The sequence below is a fragment of the Pleurodeles waltl genome, chromosome 4_1 (genome assembly GCF_031143425.1).
Source record: "Pleurodeles waltl isolate 20211129_DDA chromosome 4_1, aPleWal1.hap1.20221129, whole genome shotgun sequence".
Lineage (NCBI taxonomy): Eukaryota > Metazoa > Chordata > Amphibia > Caudata > Salamandridae > Pleurodeles > Pleurodeles waltl.
Window position 1 is genome coordinate 859,830,138 of NC_090442.1, and position 20,008 is coordinate 859,850,145.

The 20,008-nt window shown below is 41.9% G+C and overlaps 1 protein-coding gene across 1 annotated transcript in view; it reads left to right on the forward strand.

The window, feature by feature from the left end:
- The window catches only part of OTOGL (otogelin like), a 1,080,166-nt gene extending 1,061,194 nt beyond the window's left edge, over positions 1-18,972 (forward strand). The window contains exons 54-55 of the mRNA XM_069227564.1: positions 13,811-13,890; positions 15,362-18,972. Coding sequence (XP_069083665.1) covers positions 13,811-13,890; positions 15,362-15,562 — 281 coding nt within the window. The 3' untranslated portion in view covers positions 15,563-18,972. The remainder of the gene's footprint in view (positions 1-13,810; positions 13,891-15,361) is intronic.
- Positions 18,973-20,008: the final 1,036 nt, after the last annotated feature.

Below are 20,008 nucleotides of genomic sequence, written 5' to 3' on the forward strand. Positions count from 1 at the left end.
TGCTAAGTGTAGGTACCTACCTGCCCCTACCAGTAATCCACTTTCCAACAAACAATACACCTATATTCTTACCAGAGGAGTCAAAGGATAAGGTGTCAGGATCAAAGTGGATAGTGCTTCGATATGTGATGGGAGTGAAGGAAGAAGAAACATAGAGAACTTCATTTTTTGGAAGACCAGAGGGCCAAGCAATATTAAATTGCAGTTAGACAGTCAATTTGTAATGCAGCTTTGGGATTGATGGTGGGGAAAGACAAGGATCTGTTTGTTGTTGACTTCGAGATGTTATGAGAAACATAAGGAGAAGATGAGGCCACAAAGCGTGGGGGTGTAGAGAGAGAATAGTAGAAACCCTAGAACTGATCCTTGGGCAATATCTTCATGTAGAGGCATTGGTGAGGGTATACTGGAGCCCCACTCCACTGAGAAAAACCAGTCAGATAGGTAGGAGTTATTCCATTGAGGAGCTGTGTTATTCATACCAAGTATTCAGAGGGAAAGAAGTAGTGTTGGATGAGTTGCAGAGTCAAAAGCCCCTTACAGGATGGCAAAAATTAAAATTGAAGCTATTTGATTATGGTGAGCAGAGGATGATGTGGGTGTGGGAGGGCACTCGTTATGGTACAGAAACAAGATTGGAACAGGTTTAAAGTGTTGTTGGATGAGAGATATGGTTTGTCAGTTGAAGACTAGGTACTCCAGTAGCTTAGAGTAGAAAGGGAGGAGCAATGCTGGTCTATGCATAAATGGTGTAGAAGTGTCAGAAGTGTTTTACTTGCTAGAAGTAAAAATTCAACTCATTTGAAACACAGAGGATGGATTCCATTTAGCAGGGATTGAGTGGAAAGTGATGTTGGGCAGAGAAGTACTTTCGAGGAAGCAGTTAATGGTTTGAGGACTTAAAGACATGGACCCAATATGAGTTAGCAGACTTCAGAAGGAGATAAGTTCCGTAGGTGAAGAAGCAGAGAAATGTGAAAGAGTGGTGGTTTGGTAGTAATGGTGGGTGGTGGGGTGAGGGAAAGAGCTGAAGGACAAGCAAGTGCAGTAGCAATGGTGGTTTTGATTGTGGGTATCTTGGAAGCAAAGTATGACACAATCTGTGGCTGATAGTGAAGTGTGTGGTAGAAGGATGTGCTGCAGACATTAGGCTGCTGATTGTGTGTGAGATACATTGGGAATGTGAGCATAGTAATGAGATAAAGGCCCTCATTATGACTTCGGCGGTCTTTCAAAAAGACCGCCGAAGCCACGGGTACCACTATACCGCCAGTGCTGGCGGTATTGGTGGCTCCCTATTAAGACATTTCCGCTGGGCCAGCAGATGGAAACAGCGTTTCCATCCGGTGGCCCAGCGGAAAAGTCACATCAACATTGCAGCCGGCTCATAATAGAGCCAGTGGCAATGTTGACGTGCAGCGGGTACAGCAGCACCTGCCGCGCATTTCACTGCACGAAATGCGTGATGGGGCTGTGCCTGGGGGCACCTGCACTGCCCATGCCAAGTGCATGGGCAGTGCAGGGGCTCCCCAGGGGCACCCCGAATCCCCCTTACCGCCAGCCTGTCCATGGCGGTGTTTACCGCTATGGACAGGCTGGCGGTTGGAGACTCATAATCCCCAGGGCAGCGCTTCCCTGGGGATTATGACTGCTTGGCGGAAGCCTGGCGGTCAAGTGGAGGGGCCGGCGGAATGGCCGTGGCTAATGCGCCACAGTCATAATACAGTGGCTTAGCACCGCCAGCCTGTTGGCGGTGTTACCGCCAGTGCACCGCCCACCGCCAGGGTCATAATGAGGCCCAATGTTTTAAAAGTATGCAGCTTTGCCATTGTCAAGAGTTATAGTGTGTTAAAGGAAAGTGTGCATATATTAGGGTTTTTGGATTCTTATGTTTGCATCTTCATGTATGATCTCACCTTGGTTTTTACTGTGAAGATGCCAGGTGTGATCCAAGCCTGATGATGGGAACTCATTGGCATGCGAGTATGCAGATGAAAGTGTGCATCAAAAGCCTTTTGAAGTGTTTGGCAAAAGTATTAAAAGATGTGGTGTGCTGGATTGATGCAAGACCATTGTTAATTTGGTGTAAGAAGTCAGGTTGATGGTTTAGGGCATGTTTTCTTTTTGAGATAGCAGAGGGAGATAATGTTTTTTGAGAGGATGGATATTTACCACAATGCATATTAGGTGAGAAAGTGTTTCTTTCTGCATGGTGAACCCCGTTTTTTGTGGTAACCTGCATCTGTGTTTTGAACTCTACACTTTGGGGGGCTTTTGTCCAGACCCCGTTGCATGTGCTCTGACCCCTAAAACATATTAAAATTGTCTAATCCCAAATTGCAATATTTAACTTTCAGGTAAGCCCATAGAATATGGTTTAAGAAAATACACCTGTAGCATAGAAAGTTACATTTCACCTGAGGACTGCAGCACTTTTTGTGCCATTCAGTAGTCTGACAAGGAAAATAAGGCTTCAGGCCCATATGTGTAGCCTGACTCTTGCAGATTTCAAACCTTCAGTCAGATGTGTAAAAATGTATCTTTTGATAGGAAGGTAACCCTACTTTTCATATTTAGTAAGTCACTCCCAAATAGGCCTCACAACAGGGTGCCTGGTATGTAAAAGTGGGTCATGTAAGCATTTAATATTTGCATGTTCCTGCAGTGATTTCCCCCCAAAAGGTATTTTCAGTGTTAGGGCTATAGCGGGGCTGATAAAGACAAAGCTAAAGGGAAGATAATATGTTAATTCTTTCTATGTGGTTTGGAATAAGCTACAGAGATAGTTCCAGCACTGTTTTTTTTATTATTTATTGCAAATCCAATTCAATATTGGATTTTTGATAAATATACAGGAAAGTAACTTTTAATAAGTTATACTTTCCCTGCATTATGCCCCTGTTACTAATTATCATAGGTTTGCATGCATCTGGCTTTCAGTGCTACTTTCATGAAGTGGGAAATACTGCTCTCAGAATAGAGACTATGTGGAGGGCCTGGCATGATAATTCGGCTGAGGAATGTTACCCTGCTTAATCCAAACAAGGCAGTTTTGGAGTTCTAGAAACATCACCAACCTAAAGGGGCTTGGGGTAGACATGTACTTTTATATTTTAGTGATAAGGGAAGCCTGCAGGAGAGGGACACTCTTTTGGTTCCAAAAATATACTTCGTCCTCTTAGCTTTAGCTACAGTGGGGGGGCCAAACTACAGAGGTTTAGTGAGAGAGGACTGGTAATTACATTAAACACAGCCCTCAACCTGCCACAAGGTCCCACCAGACAGACAGAATTCCATTGCAAATAGTGCCCTGTGGGATAGTCTGCAGTGAGGCAAACCGGATGTGCTGCAAGATTTGATGGTTTGCCCATGGGAATTTTATGCCCGTTAAACAAGGACTGTCTAGGAGTAACCTCCTTTAACTGGCTAGTGAATTGAAAAACAGCAACTCAACCGCAGCTCCTTACAACACTTTCTGAACCTGTGGCAAAGTAGAAGAGGACTGGACCTTTGTTTGTACCATATGAGAAGACCTGAGGAGAATGACCTGTTCCCACTTACACTTGTGACTAAGATGTGGACTTCAAGGGTCTGTTGGCTGAACTTTAAGGCTGCAGGGACATAACAAGCTGCAAGAGGATGCATTCCTGGACTGACCAACTTTACTACTGGAACTGGAGTGGATCTTGCTGGTGACTTCAGCTGGAGGGTGTGCTGGCCCCTAAATTCTTCTGAGAAGAGGTTTAAATAAACAAGCCTCAGAAAGCCTTAAAATTTGGAACTTAAAATACTTTGGTCTTCCAAGATCTCTGGAGGTGGTGCATGGGCGATCTTGTGTATCTACCCATGGATTTTGAGGCAAATCATTTTCTGCAAAGGCTTGTGTGACAATGGTGTGCACGCCGGGGGCTGGTGTAAAAAGGAGAAATATCTATATTAGCCTCAAAGGATAGTTTTTGTGCAGAAAAGTACCCTTTCCTCCACAAAAGCTATCCTAACCTTAACACAAACAACTTTATACTATGACACAAGGGTGCCTTTGTTAGCTCTAGGCAGCCGCAAGAATGCCAGTATTTGGAAGCTTCACAACTGCATCATTTATTTGAAGATGCAGCACAGTTCTGCTTTCTCCCGTTCTTGCACTGCAACAACCTCACTTGTTGAACTGTGCTCGGTGAGCTCATTGAAAATAAGCCACCGAGTCCAAAGGAAGAAATTTTATCCTGGCCAAGACACAAAACTTATCCTCTCGATTAGAGGACTTTGTCCGCTGCAAAATTTGAATTTTACCTAACTGAGCTTTTTCTGCTAAAACCAGTGGCTACAGGGGACCTCATCCAGAGACTATCTGTCTTCAAAAATGTTTTTAGCAGATGCAGCCTTCAAACTTGCCTCGCTGAATGATTTTGACTAAGACGCAGCCAGAAGGTAAAAACATTTGCCAGGCCAACCCGCTTGGTGTAGCTCTCCTGCGTTCCATTGCTTTCTGGTTGGTGCTTACTTTTTCTTGGTTCTATTTTCCTAAATTCATTAATCTAGCCCCCATTATTGAATTTTTGTCACTTTTGTATCAGTTGTACTCATTACACTGCTCTTACTGTTTTTTAAATTGGTTGTGAGATTTTGTTTTTATTGTGTAGTGTTTTGACTTTTAGGCTGTTGTAGTGTTGCTACACAGTTTGAACATTTTTCTAAGTTCAGCCTATCTGGTTTATATTATAGTTTCCATGGGTTAAGCCCATGCTTATATTATTGAAATTGTGTCTTTTCCCTTACAGGATTTTGGCACTCCCTTCTTAGTAGGGCTCACATCTTCCCCAACTAGCAACCCATTTTCTTACATATATGTATATACGAATATAGTTCACAGTGGCAGTCACCACTGTCTTTATAGTTGTTGTTTTAGTCACAGATATATCGCTAATAACTTTATTGCTGTTTTTTGAATATTCACAAATCTTTCCAAAAAACCGTCCAACTACCTGAGCTCCTTCCTAGAGGGTTTTGAGGTGATTCATCATAAGGGAGCTAGGAAAAATGGTGGTCCCTAAATATGGGTATCCCATGTTGATTCCGATAGGAAATTTTGGGATGCAATGCACAAAAAAGCTGAACAAAACTACACTACATAAGGCAGAAAGTTAGAACTTTACTGAAAAGCATGCTTTTTGTATTTTGGCATAAATCCAGGTAGCCATTTTTGATAAATTTACATTTAAAGAGAGGCTCTGGGTGTTCATGAAGGGGTTAAATAAATCAATATATCTGGACAGTTTGTCCCATGGTATCATACGTTTTTGATTGCCTTAAAGAGCTTTTCTCCTCTCAGCCTTTTCAATTCAGGTCATAAGCAGTGCATGGTGGGGTGCAAGTTTACTCAGTGAACTATAACTGGTGAAATATGTGTGTTTTTTTTTATTCTTAAACATTGGCGTTTCTGTTTCTGTTATTTCATCTCAACACCTAACCTTGACATACATTGGTTTTGCATCATATATTACCTACTGGCAGTCGCCATTAGGTAGTTATTGTAAGGAACATGTTTTCCATAGACAGAGCATTTTTTGTTTTGCCAGTAACTTTAGCGCTGTTTGACAAATCTTCACAAAATGTTTTAAACGTATACTTTGGTCAGTTCAGCTGCTCTATTGAAAATTTCTGGGTGATCCACCAAGTGGGGGCAGAGAAAAAGGTAGGAGTCACAAAACACCTTTTTCCTGTTCTACATCAGTGGAATTTTTCAAATGTTTGAACACGACTGTAGCCCGAACTGCTGAACGAAATGACACCAACTTTGACAGAAAGCAAGCTCCTGGTCCAGAAAGCGTGCTTTTTGTAAATCCTTTCAGTAGTTTAGAGATATTGGAGTTTTAAAAATATAGGTATCTAGGGACGTGGATCATCCATGAATCCGACTGCCCCCATGCTGATATCTGATTGGCTGGCATCACTTCAACAAGGAAGCGTTGGTAGCAATCTTGGCACTCAGCTTCAGCCAAATCCCAACCAAGGCTTAAAAGCATTTTTATTTTAAATCTTGGCAAAATCCATGTTTCCAGGTCCTTTTTTAAAAAAGGGCAGTCTCCCATCCTTTTCTTTGACCCCCGGGTGGGCCATGTCCTGCGGGGATTGAGAAAGGAGGGGGGCACGGGCCCCTATCTTTGGGCTTATATCAGCCTTGGGCACCACCACCTCTCTGGGGTGATTACACAGACATATATACGGGGGGCTATGCAGCCCATCCACACCCCATAGACTACCACCTCCCCGGGGCAAACCGTTTATTTTATATGGGTGAGGCCTGTCAGGAAAACTATTGCCAACATTGTAAGGTTCTTCCCTCAGCAAAAGCAATTCCCCTTTTCTCTGTACCTACATTGGTTGTAGTGGCATCCTTGCGGAGGCTTTTCCTAGAACTAGCCTCCTCAGGTTTCATTGCCACTCAAGATGGTGGCCCCAGATCTTTGTGAGGTCCGCGCTCTAGTGTTTCTACTTTAGTCTTGTGCAGTAGCTTTCTTCCAGCTGGTCCTCTCAGGGAGTCGTGCACTTCAACTGTCATCTTGAGGAGAATGAGCAGTGTTCCTGTGGTGCTTGGCTTCATTGAAAATTCATTCAGTATTGAGTAGTTAATCTTTTTTTCCCGGTACGGTGTGCACACCAGGGATTTTTTTTCCCTTTTGGATAAGCTACATTTTTTCCTTCTTCCAGCAACTGGCTATTGGCTTTCTGAGGAGAATTTATTCTGGCTCAACCGAACTTCAAGCAAATGCAGTACGGAATCCTTCCATATAATTCCCAGACTTGCCAATATACATATATATATATATATACAGGGAGTGCAGAATTATTAGGCAAATGAGTATTTTGACCACATCATCCTCTTTATGCATGTTGTCTTACTCCAAGCTGTATAGGCTCGAAAGCCTACTACCAATTAAGCATATTAGGTGATGTGCATCTCTGTAATGAGAAGGGGTGTGGTCTAATGACATCAACACCCTATATCAGGTGTGCATAATTATTAGGCAACTTCCTTTCCTTTGGCAAAATGGGTCAAAAGAAGGACTTGACAGGCTCAGAAAAGTCAAAAATAGTGAGATATCTTGCAGAGGGATGCAGCACTCTTAAAATTGCAAAGCTTCTGAAGCGTGATCATCGAACAATCAAGCGTTTCATTCAAAATAGTCAACAGGGTCGCAAGAAGCGTGTGGAAAAACCAAGGCGCAAAATAACTGCCCATGAACTGAGAAAAGTCAAGCGTGCAGCTGCCACGATGCCACCAGTTTGGCCATATTTCAGAGCTGCAACATCACTGGAGTGCCCAAAAGCACAAGGTGTGCAATACTCAGAGACATGGCCAAGGTAAGAAAGGCTGAAAGACGACCACCACTGAACAAGACACACAAGCTGAAACGTCAAGACTGGGCCAAGAAATATCTCAAGACTGATTTTTCTAAGGTTTTATGGACTGATGAAATGAGAGTGAGTCTTGATGGGCCAGATGGATGGGCCCGTGGCTGGATTGGTAAAGGGCAGAGAGCTCCAGTCCGACTCAGACGCCAGCAAGGTGGAGGTGGAGTACTGGTTTGGGCTGGTATCATCAAAGATGAGCTTGTGGGGCCTTTTCGGGTTGAGGATGGAGTCAAGCTCAACTCCCAGTCCTACTGCCAGTTCCTGGAAGACACCTTCTTCAAGCAGTGGTACAGGAAGAAGTCTGCATCCTTCAAGAAAACATGATTCGCATGCAGGACAATGCTCCATCACACGCGTCCAAGTACTCCACAGCGTGGCTGGCAAGAAAGGGTATAAAAGAAGGAAATCTAATGACATGGCCTCCTTGTTCACCTGATCTGAACCCCATTGAGAACCTGTGGTCCATCATCAAATGTGAGACTTACAAGGAGGGAAAACAGTACACCTCTCTGAACAGTGTCTGGGAGGCTGTGGTTGCTGCTGCACGCAATGTTGATGGTGAACAGATCAAAACACTGACAGAATCCATGGATGGCAGGCTTTTGAGTGTCCTTGCAAATAAAGGTGGCTATATTGGTCACTGATTTGTTTTTGTTTTGTTTTTGAATGTCAGAAATGTATATTTGTGAATGTTGAGATGTTATATTGGTTTCACTGGTAATAATAAATAATTGAAATGGGTATATATTTTTTTTTGTTAAGTTGCCTAATAATTATGCACAGTAATAGTCACCTGCACACACAGATATCCCCCTAACATAGCTAAAACTAAAAACAAACTAAAAACTACTTCCAAAAATATTCAGCTTTGATATTAATGAGTTTTTTGGGTTCATTGAGAACATGGTTGTTGTTCAATAATAAAATTAATCCTCAAAAATACAACTTGCCTAATAATTCTGCACTCCCTGTATATATATATATATATATATATATATATATATATATATATATATTATGTGTATATATGTGTGTGTGTATATATATATATATATGTATTTATACATATATATACAGTATATATACATACATAGTTACATTCATATATATATATATATATATATTAAACCTATTCACCTTGCAGACTCATCACTCTTAAGAGACAAACCTCAGAACTCAGACTGATGCCTTAGAGACTGAGATAGAGAAATCCGAACTTAGAGAAGGAGGTTTCTATTTCTGTACTAGACAATAATAAATTGTACATTTGTGAACTTTTGGACTGTTACATCAGAGAGCCTTGGATTTATCCTCTGACTTCAGGAGAAAAGAAGATTCTGAGATAACATTGTTCTTTTAGAGAGAGAAGCTAGTCTCTCAAAAGATTCAGGTTAGGAGAGCGATTGCATTGGGTGAATGAGAATGACTGAACAGTTGAATGCACAGTAAGGATGTACTCATTTATGTTCTTATCACCCCACTGCAGGTCCTTCCCTTAAAAAAATCCCCAAAAGAAGAAAGGTGGTAGTTTATAGAAGCACACACAGAATATCCTACCTTCAAGTGGGAAAGACAGACAGTAACTGGATCTGGAGGCGGTCTCTCTTTTTCTATTCCCATTCCCCTTTTTCCTTAGCAGATGCAGGGTTCAGATAATCATTTAAGGTCTGCGCACGCATCTGTTGGAGGGAGTTAGGTAAAAGGCATTTGCTCCTGTGGAAGTTTGATTCAATTGGTAATCTTCTGACAAGGCCCATATGGCCTCACCCAAAGTCCTGTGGACTGCTACCTCCCAGAGCTAAAAATCAAGCTTGTGCAGGGGGGCCAGTACAGCCCCGCCACTGCAACCCCGGGGACCACCACTTCCCTAGAACGGCAATAAAATAATGAAGGGGGTCTGTTGCAGCCCTCCGGCCCTAGAAGCCACCATCTCCCCATTGCCAACTTAAATATACTGAAGGCGAGCCACATGACCCCCCCCCCTTGAGGAGCGTAGATGTCGGCCCTAGGGACTGCCACCCCAGGACCGGCTCCTGCTATGTCCCAGCATGCTCACCCCAGGGAAATAGCTGGTTGCTCTGAATTGGCAGGAGCTCTGACAGCTCCCACCAAGTTAGAGCAAACATTCTGGTTACAGAAAGTGAGAGCTGTCAAGCAGCTCTCACTTGCTGGAAGTGGAGGTTTCCTCTGTTTCCCTGCCTGCAAAGTTGTTGGCAGGGACATAGAGGAAACAATTGCTCTTACAGAGAGGGAACTTAATCTTTAGCAGCTCCCTCTCTGTAACAGCAATGCCAACTCCTGCAGGAGGTGGGGAGCCAGCTAGGACCATGTGGCCCTTCAGGCTCCCCCTGTAGTCCCATTGCACACTGGATGACCTGCAGGGCACCCAGGACAGATGACCAGGCCCTTGGGGATGGAGTTCCATTGCCAATATTGTCCAGGGGGGCATTTCCTTCTGAAAAAAAAAAAATATTAAAGGACTGGGCCCTGGGGCCAAAATCAGCTGGGGGTAGGGGGCCACAGCAGCTCCCTTCCCAAGTAAAATAATTATTAACACTGGGCCCTGGGGGATATAGGTCCCCTGGGTTGAAATCGGCTGGAGAGGGGAGTCGCACATCGTATCAAAAAGGCTGGGCCTCAAGGGGATGGGGTCACTGGGGCAGGAATGAGCCAGGGGAGGGTGTCAGCATGCCTCCCACCATCTAAAAACAAAGATATATATATCTTAAGGCCAGGCTCCATGTGATGGGGTCCCCTGAACTGAAATCGGCTGAGGGAGGGCGGCCACACGGTCCTCCTCCTTCCTCCCAAAATTAATATATTAAGACTGGGGCCCCAGGGGATGGGGTCCCTGGTGCCAAAATCAGCCAGGGGAGGGGGTTGCATGGCATACCCCCCTAAGAATTGTAGTTGTCCCTGGGAGATGGGGTCCCCAGGGCTGAAATCGGTAGGGGGAGCGGGGTCACGCTGCCCCCTCCCCCATTCAGGTCATAAAACCAATTAGGTAGCACTTCCTAAGTAACCAGTAGAAAGTGCTCCATTTGAGTAGATATTTTGTACAAGCTACGAACTCTTGTTGGATAAACAAGCAGGTGAGCTTCCGTTCTGGCCATGATGCTCATTTCACAAAAATGAAATCATAACAGTAAGCACTTACAAATATAAATGTAGCAGGTCCCCCATTTGAAGCTCCATTTCTGGAAAGGTCAAATGATCTTAACTCCTGGGCTTTATGAAGGCAGAGCAAGTGTTGACTTCGCAATCCCATATTGAAAAATGATCTGAAATCCTTTTCTGGAGGTGAATGCATCTTTCATCTAATGGAGCACAATCAGACGCTTTCACCCACATAGACCCTCTCACACCCATTCTCACACTGGGACAAACACTTTCACAGCCACTCTCACACCCAGAGGTACCCTCTCACACTTATTCACACACCCAGAGAGACAGGCCCTCCGACCAACTGCTTTTGTGCATGGCCAAAGGCAGTGTGCAGCTTTTGGGTTGGGTGGTTAGAGAAGGTGGATGCAGGGACTGGCCGTAGGCTATGTTTTTGCGGTGGTTGCTTTAAAGCAGTGGTTCCCAACATTTTGACTTCTGTGGACCCCTATTTTATCAATACTGGAGCCCGGGGACCCCCACTGAATCATTATTGGAACACGGGGACCCCCAAGGAGTCAGTACTGATAGCTGGGACCTAATATTATTACATTTTTTAATCAGCTGCGGACCCCCTGAGGAGGCTTCGCGGACCCCCAGGGTTCCCTGGCCCACAGGTTGGGAACCACTGCTTTAAAGTATAGTGATGAAAATTACTTTATGTTAAAAAAAAACACAGAAATTCACTGAAAAAACAATTGTTACATGGATGTTATAGTTAGGAACTAGAAACAAAACACCTTAGAAATTCACTTTGAAAATCAAAGGTTACAGAGATATTTTAGTTAGATTCTGAATTTCACGCACAAAAGTATTTCAAGTAACTATAACTCGTGACCTAAGGTATCTATAACTCACGCCCTTGCCATGCACTGCTAATTACCCCAGATATTACAGCACTCATGATAACTTCTATAAAGTTACTCAAAATATAAATGAAGCATTAGCAGCTAAATTAATTAAGAAAAAAGCTGTTCATGGCGGGGGGGGTGCAAGTGTAGGTACCTTAGGCTGTGAGGATGGGGTCCCTGGGCCCTTATTGGCTCGGGGGGCTGTGTGCCCTCTCCCGGGTTGCCTGCAGATGGGGGGCTGGCCACAGAGCTTGCCTTGTGTGGAGCAGAGTTGGGTGCCTGCGGGGGGTAGCTACAGGCTCTGCAGCCAATCCCTGCTGTGCATGTCGGAAGGCTGACCCTCTTGCATGCACGGCCAAAGGCAGAGGGTTGGGTGCCTATTGGTGTTGGCCCCAGAGCCTGGCTGCAGACCTGGCCCTGATGCCAACCCCCGCTGCACACAGCTGAAGGCCTTGTGTGCTGCAGGGTTGGGTGCCTATGGGGGGGTTGGCTGGAGGGTTTGGCTGTAGGCCAAACCCTGGGGAGGGTTGGGTTTTCATAAGGCAATTAAATGTTACATAAAGTAAAAAAAAAAAAAAACTAGAAATTCACTGTAAAAAAACAAAGGTGACAGGGACGTTATAGTTATGAAATAGAATATTAAAATACTTTAGAAATTCAATAAAAAAACAAAGGTAACAGGGTCTTATAGTTAGGTTCATATTTAACACTCATAAAACCATAGAAATTCAACATTTACAGGTATATTTATCTCAAGAAACTATAACTCGTGACCTCACCACACATTGATACTTATCCCACATATTGCATATAATGAAATCTTCTATAACATCATTCATAATATAACTGCAACATCTGCAATAAAATTATTGATGAGAAAATTGTGCATGGCAGGGGTGCGGAATATATAGTTACCTTAGGGCACAAGTTATAGTTTCTTGAGATAAGTATAACTATAACTTGTATTTCTAAGGTTTGTGCATATAAAATGTAAACCTACCTATAACATCCCTGTGACCTTTTTTTGTGAATTTATATGTAAACATTCATATTTCCATGCTCTACGCCGGCAACACACAAAATTGCATCATAGGTAATGATCTCAAAATCTTTGAGCAGTGGCTATGACTAGCTGCTGTTCAGAAGCCACTTTGTTCTTGCTCGCTGCAGTTTAAACATCATAACACAGTTAGTTTTTTTTCTATGACTTCAAGGATAGCTATAGCTGTGACATTAGTACCACTTTGGCTAGGTTCTTTCAGTCATTACTGAAATGTAGATTCTTGACATCCTGTCAGACGTTGATCTGACTCTTGAACCCCAAATCACAATAGTGCAAATCAATTTATTTTTATTGCAAAACAAAGGCACATTGCCTTTTTCTTACCTCATAAACATTAGGCCCCAGTCGTTAGCCCTAATATTATGCATTTCCTGCACTACTCTAAAATGTTATGCTGGATTCCTTACTCATCTCAAATAACAGGTGCACAGAATGACATTCCCCACTATCCTCCTTGAAAAGGCAGTAGGTAATATTTAAAACTTGGCAGATGGTATACTCCATTGCAAATGCAGCAGCTGCCCCATTCCTTATATTACAGGTGCATTATAGCCTATGGCACTAGTAATTTGGTGGTTGGGATAGCCAAACTCTAAATAAGGCCTATTTATTTTAAATTTGCCGATTAGACTTTAAGCGCACTCATGATTTGGACACAGCATACTTGTCAGTTCTTGTTACCTTGAAAACTAATGAGCTAGCTAAAGAATTTGGGGCAGACTGGTTGTTTATGTGTATTGCGGGAAACTAGAATCCATGCAGATTAAGCATATCCACTGAACTGCATTGCACGTCTGAACTTAACCAACAATTGTGTTAACAAGTTATTTTCATGAAGCACTGGAATCCCAGACAAGAGAGACCATCTTCATTAAACCGATGTAAATCATATTTCGATAGTAATAAAAATTGCAAAAGTTTTATCTTCTTGTTGTCCATGTGAAAATGATGCACTAGTCCGTGACCAGATGTAAGGGATTTTTTTTTGCCCAATGTTGTGAGTTTGTCGTTCTATATACCTTGTGCAATAATACAATATTTAACATGTCCTAAATAAAGCAGTCATGTGCATATTTAAAATGTCTTAAAGTACTCTGTGAAATATGTTTTAATATTTACATGCAATATTATGAATATTATGAATTATTCATATTGTACCCATAGAATGATTTTGTGTTGATATATAGCAAATAATTGGCAACATTTATTGGAGTGGCATTTTTTAATGAACCATGCCATTGAGAAATATATTGCTGTATCACGTTATTGAATCTGCTGTTCTATACATATTGTAGACTAAATTATATATTTCTTTTATAAGGCAAACAGGAAGAAAAAATCTGCCAGAAAACTATGGTTAGAACAACCATAAGGAAGCACGATTGTATTAGTCAAACTCCGGTAAGTGGATCAAATCAAACTACTATATTGTATTTCATAGTACTGAAGTATAAGAATACAAGAACGAGCCTGACCCATTGTGTAGCGAGCAGCTGCCATCTAGCATACACCATAATCTTTGTTGCCTATAGGGGCATAGCTTTGGTGGGGTTGGGGGTGTCTGGGGCGTTAACACCCCTTTAGTAAATGTATTCTGTAGAACAGGCGCTTTCATTCGGTTTTGGTGAGATATCGGTCGGATTTCACTTGGGGCTTTTACATGCACACACAAACTAAAACACTCACACTCTTGCCTCTGTTTTGTAGTTCTTGAAAATTGGTGGCTATTTTACAAAATATTTTGTTTTAAATACCTCTAACAATCCACAATGCTCTCCCTTTCCACTCCCCTTTAAGCCCCCTTCATGCCCTGCTTCTCAGATAATGCATGTTATACAAATATGCCAGCTTGATTGTTGGGAAATCTGAAGCTCACACCCCTAGTTTTTACGGAGCGAGCTATGCCCCTGTTGTTGCCTTGCCATTAGTATGTGCAAGTCCTATTCATTGTTTGCTTAATTTGAGTTGGCCTGCAGAGGTAATCAAAGGCTAACATAACGCTGCGTAGTCCCCCCTACAAATAAATGTGTTTGCCTTTAAAAATATCCATGGTGTGGCTACAGCTGGCTGCCTTGAACGATAATATGATATATACATTAAGAGCCCATAAGTTAAGAGGACGTACCAGTCAGAACTGGCTTTTGGTCTGGTGGCTGCCTCCCTACCATGCCAGTAAGCTGGAGTTTGCTTCAGAAAAACATACGTGCAGTCGTCCTGACTTCCTTCGTTTAAGGCCATTGATAACTTCCCCTGCTCAGATCTGCTGTGCCTCACTAGCTTGACCCAGGGAGGGAAAATAAGTGACGGCTGCCACACCCTAATTCGGTGGTGTTAACCGCGCCCTGGTTAGCCAGGTGACAGATTTCTAATGGTGAAGAAACCTAAGCCAGGGGATCAACAAGTATGAAGGGGCAGGAACACCATCAATTTATGGCATCACTCGCAGGCCACCAAACTCCAGATGAGGCCCAAAGTAATAAGTAAGCATGCATCATTCACAGGAGGAGCTGCAATATGCTTAGAGGGAACTGAGAATTCTACGAGTTTACCTAGAGTTGAAAACCGTAAATACTTGTTTTTAATGTAAAATCAAATTATAGACAAATTAAAGATGTACAATGCTGAAAGAAAAATTACAAAACTGTTGATGAAAGTAACAAAAATAAAATATTAGGGAAGGAGCGGAAATACATACCAATAAAGTTAAGAAGTAACTAGTTAATTTATTGACAACTTTCAGAAACATCGGGTGATATCTAAAACAATAGCTGACCCTTAGAAAAAAACACATTTTAAAGAACTGCTAAACTGCAAATTAAACCTTAAATTGTGAAGTGTGACTGTCGTTTTTATCTTTTTTTGGGCGATACAGGTCAATGTGGCCTCTTGTGATGGGAAATGTCCTTCAGCGACAATTTTCAACGTCAATATCGATAGCCATTTAAGATTCTGCAAATGTTGTCGTGAGGTTGGAGTGCAGAATCTTACCGTGCCACTATACTGCTCAGGAAATGGCACCGAAGTCATCTACGTCCTGCAAGAGCCAGTGGACTGTTCCTGTCAGTGGAATTAAACATTTGGTGCACCTCTTGTGTTTTTTTTGTACGTGGGATACTTTTACAAGAACATTGTACTAATCACGTAAAATCGACCTGAGGGATAGGGAAATGATTTCACGGCAAGAATTATAACCCACCCGAGAAGTAGACAAGTGGAAATTTCGGTTGGATTGGTGCACTGACAACGTTTTGTAATTTCATGTCATTCAACATGAACCAGAACTCCAGTGTGACGTCACGGTCATTATAAATCGATACGAAATTGTTTAAGAGATAAAAAGGACTCCATTTCGAGCTTCAGAGGACTACTACTACTGCATTTCTAGAGGGATTCAACCACTTCTGTTCTAGGTGTGCATACTTGTGGATGTTCTGCACTTTTACGATGGACACAGAGCAAGATCTTTAAGCTCATACCCCACAAATGTGTTGACTCACAATATATAAACATAAGATTCATGCAGTGTAAGTTGTTCTGAAGAGGGCAATGCACTAATCCAACGATTAAATCCTTGAGGACAGACACACCATTAGTTCTAACATTTTCCTCGCATACAACCTAAGCTCTTTTACAAGAAGTGCACTGCAATCGCATCAAAGAAAAACTTTAACTGGACAGTATTAGGAACCACCACCTACATTTTGCCAATGTTTAGTGTTGTTTGGGCATGGGGTAGGCTCTGTGTGAATGGTTTCAACCTATAATATATTTGGAGAGTGTACTGGTGGATGTCTTTTATGAAGAAGTGAACAGAAGCTACATTTCCTTACCAAAAAGTCTCAGATGAATGTACATTCATGCATTGGAGCAATTCTATTGTGATATATTATGATAATAATTTTTAAATGTTTGGAACTATCCAAACAACATTAACTTTAACTTCAAAATACATTTTGTTCTATTGTGTGGACAAACATTGCGGAAAAGATAAATACATATGGCTGTTATTAAAGTGGCTAGGATAATGCCTGGCATTTGCTGTATATTCTAATTTTTCTGGAATATAGGCATAGGAAAATAATTATATATTAATGATGTAGTTTTGTGGTGCTTATTCACAAAGGTTTTAAAAAATGCGAGTTAATTGATCATTACCATATTATCGACTCCAAAAATCTACTACGCGTCCACCCAAAAAAAGTCTACTAGAATAACCTCTAAATGTAATGCGAATCTACATATCAAATATGTTGTCCTGCTAACAATTCCTAAATCCCTGCAAAATACACTTCCAGTAGACTATTTTCCTTACTTTCAATATATGTTGCATGGAAAATAGTATTAAACATTTTTGGGCAAAATCCATATCATGATAATGCAACGCCATTTTCTGTTGCCTAGACATTGTCTGTTGCCTCGTCCTGATTGACAAATAAGAACTAGAAGGTGGTTTGCTGAGCAGGGGAGCTGTCCTTGTTGTAATTCTGTATGGCCCCCATGCATACAAAAATAGTAGTTTCTTGTTACAGCTTATCCCCAATGAGTCACGTGTGCATGTGATGTGGGTTTGATAATGTCCTCAGGCTGAAGGCCACCTGTGCACGCCACCGCTGAGCAGTATTTAAGCTACGGTCCTTAAAGGTCTCGTACCTATTAATACTTTATCTTCGTTCCTGTCACTAAGTTAGGGTTGGGATGTAAATCGGAACTCCACCACTGGTATTACAGTGGGAACAGTGAAGTGCAGGGCCGGCCAGGTGCAGAGGCCAAAGCATCGCTCTGTGAAGGAGTGATGGACTGGAAGCTGTGTCTGCTATGCCCTGAGTGCAGCATCTGCCTGGGGGCAAGCGTGTAAAATAGCATGTACACATGAATCTTATTGTGTGCACAAGGCATTGGCGCACACGTCAGTTCCCCTAGTGTGTTCATGAGTGCCAAATGGAACACTAGAACAAATTACGAAAATAGTTTGGAAAACCGGTATAAACGCATATTTATGATGTAGATATTTTGGGACTCGTTTTGTGGTTGGAATCTGCTACATCTGTACCTATGCTACAGCCAGGCATTTCCACATAGTCACTGTAAGACACTCAAGGAATTATTTAGGAGTCATAGAAACGTGGAACATTTTTAGCAGGCCACGCTTTTGCTTCTAGAGTTGACAACAACCTTGCAGATGGCAAAGTGTAAAGCGAAAACACGATTTTGTATTTCAATAAGAGATTGCTCGTTTTAGGAAAAGCTTCTGGAATTCATGTTACTTTCCTCAAATCCGTCCAACGAAGATTCCTAAGGTACTGTAGGGTAAAGCAGCTAGACTGCTTTTCCACCAGGGCATACTTAAGAAATTGTGCGCTTAAATTGTGTATCAGACTATGTATGGGCTTGAATGCCAACGTGGATGCCTTGCTTGGCCGCTCCTTCATGCACCAATCACAGAGTTCACGTCAGCTTTTATGTGCATTCATTACTAAGGACAGCATGGTTTACACGCATAGTATCATTTATGTGGGGGTGTAACCCATAATTTTTTTAACACTAAAGATCATGCTCATTTTGTGTGCGAGTTACACTCTTTTGGTGAATATATCCACCAAACAGCTTTGGGTATATGCCCCCTATCGCCTTCATTCAGTGTTGGGATAGATACATGGCAGTCTATGTGGTAATGCATTATCTTACATGCTCAGTACATTTTACAGGACACCAATATTAAAGACATTTAGGGCCTTATTTAGATCTTGGTGGCCGGGTTACTCTGTCACAAATCTGATGGTTATTCCTTCCGCCCTACTATAACTTCCATAGGATATAATGAAATCATAATACAGCGGAAGGGATATCGCCACTTTTGTGACAGAGTAGCTCCTCCACCAAGATCTAAAGCAGGCCTTTAGTGAATTCACCGAACACACTGCTCTTTGTAACTTGTGACAAGAAGCTTCATTCTCTGGAACATACAGTCACAAAATTGAAGACAAACAACTGACACATAACATGAATGATAAATGTTATTATCTAGCATAAGTCTGTTTCAGTCGAAGAATGTTGATGCGTGTATGAGTATTTTCTAATCAGCCTTTATTTTTCCCGGGTACAACTAATGTGCTTCTTAATCTAATACATGGCTTCAATGAATATGCATTTAGGAAATATTACAATTCATCATCAGATACTAGGTGTAACAGTATGTACAATATGACATCTATTTAAATCGTTGGAAAATGTACTTATTCTCCAGTAGTAAATGGTCTTTCCTTTCATTCATCTTTCTATTTCCATTTAGAATCTAAAGCTCGTATATAATCAAGAAAACACAAATGAGGAAAACAGAGATCCATGGGACTTAAATCCTAACTGCATTATTTGTTTTGTTGGAATTGGCATATTCTACATTTTATATATGAACATACCACACGGAGCACTGCATTGTTTTTGTAATTCAGGAAAACAAATCAATAAACAGAACATTTAAAATGCACCTCTAATGTATAATTACTTTCCCAACATGAACTGTTACTGTTAGAAGACTCGGCTGTATGCTCCAAATGAATGTATGTCACCCTATCGATTTTCAAAATATACGTCTACAAATATATCGTTACCATTACGTTCACTCCTAAAATATCGACATTAACTCCACGCTGATGATATTTCGGGAGCCATTGTAAGTTCCTTGACATTTCTCAGGATCGATATTGTGGTAGAGCACCATCCTAATTAACTATGGCTTTGTTATTTAACCAACAAGTGGAATGTCAACGGGAGATTCAAATTTGTTTGACAAGGAACAAAGGGCCTAACGCATAAACCCATCACGCAAGTTTAAAGCCTACTGTGAAGAAATGTGCAGGCCTCACAAATGAAAAAGAAAACATGAGCAATGCACCAAAATTAAGGCCTATATTTATACTTTTTTAGTGCCGCGTTTGCGTCATTTTTTGACGCAGAAACGGCGCAAAAAAGAGGCGCAAATGCGGCGCTAAAAAGTATAAATATGGGCCTACATGCGTAGTCAAACAGGGAAATGAGATTTGAAAATTTCCAGATAGTGATTCATTCCAAATCCGTAGGAAAGCGAGGCCTGATAAGGAACCTGTGAAGATGTTCCAGTCGGACGTGTAAGTAGTGTCTGTCAATCTGTTTTTTTGTTAAACTATGAGAAATGTAGTGGGGTGCAGATGCCATCGGACAGCAGCGAGGAGAGTACCCTTCGCCCTTGTCCTGGAGTCAGGTGTACCTCTGCCAGCATTTCAGCGCCCAGAGACCCTGGCCCGTTCTTTCCTGGTGGCCCACCACCTGCAAAAATCAAAGATCCCTGGTCGCTGATATCTGGTGGGGATCGCTATACTTTCAGTGCATTCACTGGTAGAACAGATATATTGAAGGCAGAGGAAAAGATGAGCAGGTGCCACATTTTATTGACATGTTTTTGTTTTATTTAAACTAATTTCAAAAGCTTCGGCTTAATTAAGAAAAAAAATGCAATGAGCCTTACTCGCATCCCCTTCCTAGT